Source organism: Rhinopithecus roxellana, chromosome 6 (assembly GCF_007565055.1).
Source record: "Rhinopithecus roxellana isolate Shanxi Qingling chromosome 6, ASM756505v1, whole genome shotgun sequence".
NCBI lineage: Eukaryota > Metazoa > Chordata > Mammalia > Primates > Cercopithecidae > Rhinopithecus > Rhinopithecus roxellana.
The window spans coordinates 122,181,226-122,193,001 of NC_044554.1; the positions used below are offsets into that span (position 1 = coordinate 122,181,226).

The 11,776-nt window shown below is 35.1% G+C and overlaps 1 protein-coding gene across 2 annotated transcripts in view; it reads left to right on the plus strand.

Moving 5' to 3' along the window:
- Positions 1-11,505, plus strand: part of ANKIB1 (ankyrin repeat and IBR domain containing 1) — a 164,624-nt gene extending 153,119 nt beyond the window's left edge. The window contains exons 16-20 of one of the 2 annotated variants that reach the window (XM_030932121.1): positions 997-1,175; positions 2,078-2,129; positions 6,492-6,603; positions 7,842-7,978; positions 8,329-11,505. In XM_030932121.1, coding sequence (XP_030787981.1) covers positions 997-1,175; positions 2,078-2,129; positions 6,492-6,603; positions 7,842-7,978; positions 8,329-9,039 — 1,191 coding nt within the window. In that variant the 3' untranslated portion in view covers positions 9,040-11,505. The remainder of the gene's footprint in view (positions 1-996; positions 1,176-2,077; positions 2,130-6,491; positions 6,604-7,841; positions 7,979-8,328) is intronic. The other variant, XM_030932122.1, reaches the window with a different exon arrangement.
- Positions 11,506-11,776: the final 271 nt, after the last annotated feature.

Sequence of the window (11,776 nt, forward strand, 5' to 3'; positions counted from 1 at the left end):
TTTTTCCTTTTTCAAACCACTTATTTTATTTCATGTGGACATGATTAGTAAAACAATTTTCTTTTAATTTTTTAAATGGTTTTTAAATAAAGGAAAAGTTACCACTAATAAATTGAAATTTCTTTCTGTTTAAATTTGTCACTCTGCAGGTCTGAATGAGTTATGAGTGATGCAAACAATTCCTATAGCATTTTTGTCTTTGTTTTAAACTGGTTGAAGTTTGAAATCAGGCATATTTCTAATTATGTAATTAAGAATTTTATCATCAAAGATGAAACTACCCACATTACCTACAAGATGAGAAAGTTGCTGTTTACCAGTTTATTTTTTAAATACAACTGAAAAAGTTACAGTATTTAAAAAACAAAAACACCTAAGCCAGTTAGCATCACTATAGCTAAATAACTTCATTGTACATTTTTCTTTTGAAGCCACTAAACTTTCTCCTGTTACATGACAGTTCATGTCATCCCTTGAACTGTCCTTTGCTAATTTATATCCTACATTTCCATCAAGGATCAGTACTCATTTTCTCCATACAGCCTTCCAGACTTGACCCCGATCACTGTCGTCTTGCCTTAATTCGGATTCCTTCAGCACTTTTATATAGTCTGCACTATGGCATCGTGCATTTGCTTGTATGGTGCATTGAAATGTATTAGTTTTTTTCACATAGACAGATTATAAATTCCTTGTAAACAGCTGCTCTACTCACTGCTTCTTTGTAATCTATACCAATTTCATTTCTATAAATGCCTATCAAATAAGTGCTTTTTTTAAATTTCACATGATTTTATATATAATCCTTCTTTCTCTTTCATAATCTAGAAAACATGTACAAAATAGAAAATACATTACATAGGAAGTTATTTCAAAATTTGAACTAGTTTCTTACTTCAAAAGAGTTAGATTTAACTGAGAAACCACATAGACTCTGGATTTGCTATTGATTAATCTATGAAGCCTGTGATCTTTATTTTTCTCTGCTGACTATAGACAGACCTAGAAATGGTCACTGAAGACCTTGCCCAGAAAGTCAATAGGCCTTACCTTCGCACACCCCGCCACAAGATCATCAAAGCAGCATGCCTTGTACAGCAGAAGAGGCAAGAATTCCTGGCGTCTGTGGCTCGGGGAGTAGCTCCTGCAGACTCACCAGAAGCTCCAAGGCGCAGGTAAGAAGGATGTACACTGGAAGTCATCCTGGCTCCAGCCACAAATGCCAGCAGTTTTATTTTTTATCCAACTAGGGTTCATATTCTTGGAAATTATTTACACCTGAAATGTGGATAGCTCATAAAAGTATGTTAACTTTTTTTGGTGATTTTTTTTTTTTTTTCCTCCGTGCTATTTCTGTTTTTCTTGTTATTTTTTGTTTGTTTATCATTGTGTAGCTCCTTAGACTAAATTAACCTAGGTTAATTTCACATTTCAGGTGAACTCATAATTAAGAGTATTCTAATGTATTATTTCAAATATGTAATATATATAGTGATTTGATAGTTATAAACATCTTATGATGTAGAATTTGGAAACTTTGCCAGCTTGTTATGGTCATATTTGTATTTTTGTATTAAGAAGTTGTGAAGGAAAGAGAAATTTGATATTTGTAGTTATTCAAGTGATAAACTCATCCACTAAAGATCACTTGAGTTGTGGTTGTTTTATTTTACATACTCATACTACTTCTGTAAATTGAAGCATACTTTCCTATTTATAATAATTATAAGCATTAAACATTCCTTTGGCACTATTTTACATAAATTCCTTTGATCCTATTTTTATGTAATATTTATGAGTAAATATTTACTTGTAAAATAAAAATAGAAGCAGTTTTAAAATACTTTGTTATAACATGGTAATTTTTATTTTTTGATCATTTTACAGAAACATAAAAACTTAGAATTTGAAAGAAATAATGAAATTATCATTTTAATTCTGTTTTAATAGTTTATCTACTTTGGTTAAGCAAGTTCCAACAGAGGAATTTAAAGTAATGTTCAAAGGGCAAGGATCTGATTGTATATACTTTGTAGTACTGATATTAAATCAAATGGTATGTCTAATTTCTTTGTAGCTTTGCTGGTGGAACATGGGATTGGGAATATTTAGGATTTGCATCACCAGAGGTAATTGTTTTATGGGGTTTTTGTTTTTGTATTTTTTCTTACTGCAATCGTGCTTGCATTTGCATCCTTATCTATTCTAAATCCTACTGAGATTATCAGCAGCGCTCTCTTTCTTTTGTAACAAAAATCCTTGACAGAGCCTACATTTAGCTATTTATGTGGTATTGGTATATCATCACATTGTTAAATGCATTACTCTTTTATTGTTTTCCATTACTGAATAGTCAGAATTAAGGCAAATTTACAATATACATTTTTGGAAAATATCTTCTAATTTGTTAATAGAGAGACAGTTTATTACAAATGCATCTCTAGTCATCATATTGTTTTAGTCTGAAACTATTAAAAATATAAAAGAACAATCCATTTTTAAGGTTAATGCAACAACCTGAAGGAATTGATTTATAATCAGTTGCTAAAGTGGAAAACTTGACATTAATAATGTGTATGCATAAAGAAATGCTTTGCTTAGTTGCTTTCTGCTTATCTTCAAGACTTTCACACTCTTATTTTTTTGTTGTCATTATTAATATACCGTTTTAAAATACAGAAGGTCTAAATTACCAACACTACAGATAGCAGTTGTGGCAAATAAAAATAAGACAGAGTGAAACTCTTAATCACATAGCTGTTTTCTGAGATTTAAATTGCCACTGTCACTGTTGAGTCTGATTTTAAAATGGTTTTAGCAATTCTCTCTACTCCTCTCTCTCCATCTTTGCTCTTTATTAAACAGTATTTGATGCCTATGATAACCCTTCAACTTAATTTTTGGAAGGGTACAGAACAAATGAGGAGAACTTTGTTTCTAATGTATAACCCATTTGTTACCTGCAATTGAAAGACAATGAAATTGATTATTATCCAGGCATGACTGTGGCTTGTTTAAATCAGATACTTTCTCTTTTCAGCTGCTGAAGATACTTGCAATCACCTGTGACTTTTGTAGTGGTAGATACATCCAAGAAAATATTGACTTGAAAAAAATTGTGCTTAGAGCCCTGATCTGGACATTTTCAATTCACTTAAATTATTTTTAAAATTGTGATATATTAATGAAATTTTTATTTTAAAACTAATTATGAACCTTTATCTGATCCTGCATTTATTATTTCTATGTTTTAATACATTTACAGCTTCGGGGATATTGTGGAAAACTTCCACATAAAAGGAAGAATAAGCAAACTGAAATTAGAAAAAAAAATACTAATGATTTCCGTGTTTTAAGGTAGAAACACTATTTAGCAAAAATAAATAGAACCTTCATCAGTGTATTCACAAGCATGTATGTGTATCATCGTGCAGCTTCTGGCTCTGACAGAAACTTAAGGAATCATGAAATATTTGTCCTTGAATATTGAGGGCCTACTAATATGACTGTTACTTTATTTTTTATGAATTGATAAGTTTTTAGAAATTATTTACTTTTAGTTTTCTTTAGTTTTTGACACATTGAAACACTAGGCTTTTACATAAACCTTATTGCAGATATAAAGAATTACTATACATTGTGAGACTTTCAAATTCTGCATATGTTTGACTATCGAGTAACTGCCAGAGTTATATTTTTGAAAAATAGCTCTTTGCCTTAATAGTGAGGGAAAAAACAAGGTTACCAACTTCAGTAGACTTAGATTGAATTTATATTTTTTTCAGTGAAGTTAATTTCATTGTACTCTTTTCAATTTAACTTGAGTCTGGCAAGCATAAAGGTTTGTTTTATGCTACTTTAAAGGCAGTGGAGCTCAGTGGAAATAGCATAAAGTCTGAGGAACACCTGAATTCAAGTTCTAAGTGTAACTTATTAGATCCTAGGCTATATTCTTTCTTAATTTCTCATCTTTACAATGTGGATGGTGATACCCCATGGAAGTTCTAGGATTAAAGCATCTCATTAAGCCACTGACAAAATTGTTGCAATTATTACTTAAAACAGCTCCTTACAGCCTCTCCCTCTGTAAATCTTAGAACATTTTAGTCTTCTCTGTATCCTTAACATTCTCAAACCATTTGGAGTATACTGACTAAACCCTTTTAATATACATTCTTGAAGATCTTAGGAATCCTTGGAAATTTTCAGATAAATTTTATGAGAACAATATATTTAAGCCTGTTGCATCATGAGAGAATGCCATCTGAGATATACAAGTTCTTTTGCAGTTGCTTTTAAATGGTTTCATTTTCCTAAATTGGAAATATGTATAGTCTATGGTCAGTAATAGTTTAATGCATAACTTTGTACCATTATCAAGTTTACAAAGTCAGCAAATTATCCCTAATATAAGCCTTGAATTGAGATAAAATTTTCATACCATCTTTGTCTAAGAAATGTACCTGGTGTTCCTCACTGGTCTGTTGAGCCTTGATGACACTTAATAAGTCATCAGTTTGAGATCATGGGCCTCTAGGAAAAGAGGAAATGATGCCCCATCTCAGCAAAGCGTTTTAAAGAACCTGTATAAACCTTCAGGGCACTTGGAGTATCTTTCATTTATTAGTTTCTAACCTAACAGGATGCCTCCCACTTATTTTCTTTTCTTTTTTTTTTTTTTGAGACGGAGTCTCGCTCTGTCGCCCAGGCTGGAGTGCAGTGGCCGGATCTCAGCTCACTTTAAGCTCCGCCTCTCAGGTTCACGCCATTCTCCTGCCTCAGCCTCCCGAGTAGCTGGGACTACAGGCACCTGCCACCTCGCCTGGCTAGTTTTTTGTATTTTTCTTTTTTTTTAGTAGAGACGGGGTTTCACCATGTTAGCCAGGATGGTCTCGATCTCCTGACCTCGTGATCCACCCTTCTCGGCCTCCCAAAGTGCTGAGATTACAGGCTTTAGCCACCGCGCCCAGCCCAGGATGCCTCCCACTTCTTAAGAGTCCAACTACTTATATAAATGAAGAAGTTTAAATAAATGTCACCAGAGTGGTATGATGTGAAAGTTTTATTTGTGATACAAAATTTGTCTTCGCCTACTCCTAGTACTTTCACAATATAAGCATATTGAATATTCTAGGGTAACCAGGATAATCATAAAGTTGAGTATCTTAGTGTTTATCATGGAAAGACACCATAATGATTCTCTAAATTAGCCTCTTTATGTTGGTATCGGGTACCCTGGCCTCCTCTCTTCTCTTCCCTTCTCTTTTATTCTCTTTCCTTCTGTCACATTTATACCCAGGTAATAGCAGATGGTCCCAGGTTGTACCCTCTGGTGATAACAAACTCACTTTAAACATTGTCACAAATGTAAAATAGACTGAGGACATCTGCCTAAGTCTGTGTTCATCCCATATGCTAAATAGAAAACGTTCCCCTACCTATGTTGTAAATAGCACCACATATTGACTTATATAGAAAACAAGCTAAATAATCATCTTACTTTAAAGCTAACCTAACATTTGTCTTTTAATCTAGTTATTCGATTTGTGAATATGGTATGTAGCAGTCCCAAAGAATAGAAAATCCAACAATCTGGCAACTACTTAACAGTGTGTGTTCTTTTTTACTGTTGTTCCTTTTTTTCTTTTTCTGTTACATATATCCCAGTCACTTTTGTTTGTTTGTTTGTTTGAGATGGAGTCTTGCTCTTGTTGCCCAGGCTGGAGTGCAGTGGCACAGTCTTGGCTCACTGCAATCTCCACCTCCTAGGTTCAAGTGATTCTTCTGCCTCAGCCTCCTGAGTAGCTGGGATTACAGGTGCCCACCCCCTATGCCCAGCTAATTTTTTGTATTTTTAGTAGAGATGGGCTTTCACCATGTTGGCCAGGCTGGTCTCAAACTCCTGACATCAGGTGATCTGCCTGCTTTGGCCTCCCACAGCACTAGGATTACAGGCGTGAGCCACCGCACCTGCCCCCAGTCACTTTTTTAAAACCACTTTTGTGTCCAGGTGCAATGGCTCACACCTGTAATCCCAGCTACTTAGGAGGCCAAGTAGTAGGGATTGCTTGAGGCCAGGAGTACAAGATCAGCCTAAGCAACATAGCAAGATCCTGACTCTAAAAATAAAAAAATAAAAAACCTCCCTTCAAGGAAAGCCGTACTTAAATGAGTAATATGACTGTAGTGTTAATTAGATAACAAGATTCTTGAAATCATCAGGCATATGAAATAGGGGTGTTCTAATGTAGCATTGGGGCTTGCAAGTATTCCTAATTTAGGCAATTGTAATGACTGTTGAAAACTTTCTTTTTCCATTTTACCTTTTGTGTTTCCTTGGCATGGCAAAACCTGATGTTTCAGCCAAGTGATTTTATAAGATGTGTATAAAATCACAAACTTTTTCCCCTGGAAAAAAGTGTGTAGTTTGTTTTATTTGCATTTTAAAAATTGCATGCTCTCTTGTATTTTATAACCTTTGGTTTATGCAGGAATATGCTGAATTTCAGTATCGGAGGAGGCACAGACAGCGTCGTCGAGGAGACGTTCACAGTCTACTCAGTAATCCTCCAGACCCTGATGAGCCAAGTGAAAGCACTTTAGGTAACTCCTTGGGTTGAGTATGGTTTAATCCCATAGTTCTCTTGAATTTATCCTTCAAACTGGCTGATATAAATGTTTGTGAACGAGTTTGTCATTTAGATATACAATAAATATGCAGATGCTTCTGTTGTGACAGGACACAGAAAATCAGAGGAGTTAGGAGCATGGTCTGTGGAGTCAGGCAAACTTGGATTCATGACCCCATCTCTGCTGCATATTAGCTGTGTAACTTAGGTCACAGCCTCTCTAAGGTTGTTTCCACATTCTAAAGACACAATAATAATAGTGCCACCTTATAGGCTCATTGTGAGTATTAAATTAGATAATGCTTCTAAAACATTTAAGCAACTAGTGAAGCACTCCGTTAATTGTCATATTGATTGATACTGTTTTTGTGTTCATGGAATATTTGTCTCCTAGCCTTAGTTGTCCTGTAGACATTATTTAAAAGAGAGAGAATTTCTGGCATTAGAGATAAAGTATTTTAATTATTCAACTTTTAAATGTTAACTTAATAAGTGAAAATCTTCTGACTATAATGTCAGGATCAATGGGACTAAAGATTTGCTCTTCAGACTATTGTAAATCCCAAATTATTTAATTTTAAGAAATCTAAAAATAAAAAACCTTTACTAGTTATTGCTTAACAAAAAAAGAGAAATGGATAGTAGCACTTGCATTTATGAAAAGAACCATATAGACTGCAAGCAAAAATGTAAAAGTCAGCCAGGCACGGTGGCTCATGCCCGTCATCCCAGCACTTTGGGAGGCCAAGGTGTGCAGATCACAAGGTCAGGAGATGTAGACCATCCTGACCAACATGATGAAACCCCATCTCTACTAAAAATACAAAAATTAGCCAGGCGTGGTGGTGCACGTCTGTAGTCCCCACCACTCGGGAGGCTGAGGCAGGAGAATCGCTTGAACCCAGGAGGTAGAGGTTTCAGTGAGCCGAGATTGCGCCACTGCACTCCAGCTAGGTCGTCGACAAAGCAAGACTCCATCTCAAAAAGAAAAAAAAAGGTAAAAAATCATGGATTTGAAGTGATAGTATCATATATATTATTGCTCATTAAGACAAATATGGATGAGAAATCCCAGAAAGATTAAGTGAACATGTCAACACAGGTTTTCCCCAGCACTGAAAGAGAAATTGCCAATCTAAACAACCAGGTGTATGAAAAAAATAAGTCTTACTTGTCACTAAATTGTCTTTGGTACCAATTGCTTTGAAACAGATATTCCAGAAGGCGGCAGCAGCAGCCGCAGGCCTGGCACATCCGTGGTAAGTTCTGCATCTATGAGTGTGCTGCACAGCTCTTCCCTGCGTGACTACACCCCTGCCAGTCGCTCTGAAAACCAGGATTCTCTTCAGGTAGCCTTTCTGAGCAGCCTCATTGCCTATGCTTTTACTCTTTGTCTGTTGAATGTGATTTCCTGTTGTTACTTTCATCACTTTCCTGTTTCTTCCTTCCATTCTAAAATCTTTGTTTTAAAGATGTTTTACAGGAAAATATTTTCCTATATTTTAGATTTATTTTAAGGTATTTTTTTTTCCTTTAGCATGGGCATGGAGAAAAATACAAGATTTTAGTAGATAAAATAATTTTTCTGTATAAATAAAATTAATAATCCATTGGTAAAGGAAGAATGGTAAACCTGATTGAGTTAAATTAGTTTTTCTTTAGTCAAATTTTAAAGTAGTTTTGCTTTCTGTTGCTTCAGGCTCTGAGTTCCTTGGATGAAGATGATCCCAATATACTTCTTGCAATACAGTTATCACTGCAAGAGTCTGGGCTGGCCCTTGATGAAGAAACTAGAGACTTCCTCAGTAATGAAGCATCCTTAGGTGCAATAGGCACTTCTTTACCTTCCAGGCTGGACTCTGTCCCCAGAAATACAGAGAGCCCTCGGGCTGCATTGAGCAGCTCTGAGCTTTTGGAACTTGGTGACAGCCTCATGAGACTAGGAGCAGAGAGTGACCCATTTTCAACTGACACCCTGAATTCACACCCTCTCAGTGAGGCAAGAAGTGATTTCTGTCCCTCAGCTAGTGACCCTGACTCAGCTGGCCAGGACCCCAACATCAGTGACAATCTTCTTGGCAACATCATGGCTTGGTTTCATGACATGAACCCTCAGAGTATTGCCCTGATTCCTCCAGCAACTACAGAAATCAGAGCAGATTCCCAGCTCCCCTGTATCAAAGATGGGTCAGAAGGTGTGAAGGATGTGGAACTGGTGCTGCCAGAAGATTCAGTGTTTGAAGATGCCAGTGTCAGTGAAGGTAGAGGAACCCAGATAGAAGAAAATCCTTTGGAAGAAAATATTCTGGCTGAGGAAGCAGTGTCTCAAGCTGGTGACAGTGGTAATGAGGCTGGCCAACAGAGGAGATGGTTCAGATGTTTCAAGTCAAACACCTCAAACCTCAAGTGAGTGGCTTGAACAAGTACATTTAGTGTGAACTGCACACATCTGGGCTCTAAATGAATTACAGTTACAGATGGTATGCTAGGTGGAGGAAGCTTGATAGAGACTTTGATTCACTTAATTCCAACTCAGTGATAAACACTGACATTAGGGTTGAATCCAAAGGAGTTCCCTTGAATGGTAGCTTCATTTTTTATTTTAACCTTACAGGGAATTTCCTTTGTATTTAATTGAATAGCTTTTCCCCTTTTTGCTGACAAAAAGAAGAGCAAGAGAAAGAGAAACAAAAATGAAATAAGTTGTATTCCACACTCTTTAAGAAAATGCAGTCCTCTATTTAGCCTAGACTTGACAATACTTTAATTGAACATTTAAACTAAAGGCTTACTGCCTAATCTTTGGGTGGCTTTCCTTTAAAAAAAAAAAAAAAAAAGTTTTCTTCATTCTAGAAATTTATTTTGGATAGATCCGATAACATATATGTCTTCAATCTCTTCGTGCTCTTCCGTAACTTCCTTCCTTTTTGTCTGAGCAATGTGAATTGAAGTCTCTTTAGTACCACATCTACCACAAGTGTAATTAGTTTTAATTTCACATGAATCAAAGATTTCCTTTCATGTCTATTTACAGTCCAACTGTGCCAAACTCTGACTTGTGCGCTGACTAACAAGGCATTTAGGTGTGCAGCATCCTAGAGTGCTCCAGGGCAGTGTCAGCGTTCTCGGGAGTAAAAGGTGCCACTTGGTAGCAATGATATTCCAGAATTAAATGGGTTTTTGTTGCCATGGAGACTGCATTTATATAAATGTAGCCTGTAGCTTAAGTTAACTAAACCTAATGCTGCTGTTAAAAACAGTTTATTTTAATATTAAAATACAGTTGATTAGCAACAGCGGTGCTGTATTTTAAGAGACACTTTATTGGAAGTGCAATCATAGTTATTTGTTTTCACAATTTTACAGTGCATTCTAATTACTGATGGGTGCAATTACTTTTAATGGTGTTTTATAAAATAGAAAAAAAAGTGGAGTTTTCATGAGTTATAGTAAATCCCACGATTATTAAGAAATTCAATAAAACATCCTGCGCAACATGTTACCGTGCCTTTGCCTAACCTAAATGGATAGTTGCCAGTTAAATAAGTGAGTAATTCAAATTTCAATGTCTCTTCTGAAGTAACTATGCTATGAATTGCAAAGACCTCCATAAAACCACCCATGGCCTTGCTTTTACACTAAATATAACAACTAAATGTTTCATCAGTTTGTTTGCCTAATTAGCAAATGCTGACATGTGTTTATTCTATTGCACAATACTCATTTGCTGTGTGATTACTGTTTAGTGTTGAAAAAAATCAACTTCCTAGTTATCGGTGTCTTACTGTGAAGAAAATACTGGTCTTAGTTGTAATTAAGATACAATGGTACAGTGTGTAATTAAAACTAGAGTAAACTGTTGGAATGGCTGTTTTACTTAAATATTATCAAAACTAGCATAACATAAGCAAAATAGATAAGTACAACCCTCCAATTTAGTGTTTTGCCAGATTGTTACCAGAAATCTACAGATACCAAACTTTCAGTTCTGAGTTTGTACAGGCAAATCCTGGGCTGGGTAAAAAGTTATATTAGTATTGTTATCCACAAGAGATGTGATTATGGTTTTTGATTACTTTTTTTTCTAAACCCTGATTTTGAAATATTCTTGTACTTAAAATTCATATTGCTAGGACACTATATTAGAATATTTAATATTCCCCAGATCCTCTTAGGATAAACTGTAGTGGAAATCCTCTTATGCCATGGATATCAAAGGTCCACATTAGTTTTTATTTCTCCAGTGATCAGAAACATTGATATCAATCCCTCTTAAAGTTAGTGGGGGGAAATACTAACTTTATCTACAGTGTATTACTGTATATTAAACTGAAATAGTCCATTAAAGGATTTTTTTACAAATTTATTTTGGATTTAAAATATCAACACCAATAAGTTTTTAGACCAAGTTGTAATTTTTCCAATATAGAGTCTTTGCATCACATTGAGGCATCTTGCACAACTGCAGTTAAGGTGAGAAAGAATGCTCTGTGTGAAGATAGTGTACACAATGGGTTCTGGTTTCCTTGCTCCTTGTGCAGTATCCTTTATTTCTGTGCTGTTCTCTCCTGAGCATGAAAAATGATCATTATCCAATTTGTATTTCCTTGGTACATATTTTAAAAACAACACAGTCATTGACTTTACAATTCAGTAATGAAGTTTGGCAAAGCCTATTTTGTAAACAAGTTAATTTTATAATGTAAAAAAAAAAAGTTAATCTAACCTTGACTTGTTATTTGCACTTTCATAGTCTATACTTGATACATTCCCACTTTATATACAGTAGGATTCTACAAACGTGTAGATGTTTGGCCAAATGAATGCTGTTAATAATATGTAAAATTCTTTGATTAAACATTTATTACTTAAACTACTTCCATCTTGTCTCATTACATTATAGACTTTGTTTTAACCAAGTCAGAAAGCTGATTTTCTTCAGATTAAATCCCTCCAATGTGATGGGATCAATTTGGTTCTTACATGTAATTGATTAGTGCCTAATATTTTTACACTAGCCACTCACTGAGCATTTTGTATCCCAGTTATAAATACAGAAACACTGCATGACAATGTGTTAAAACATTATGACTTCAGTGCTCATTTTATTGACATCACTATAGCTTTCAGGAGAAAAATGTTATTTT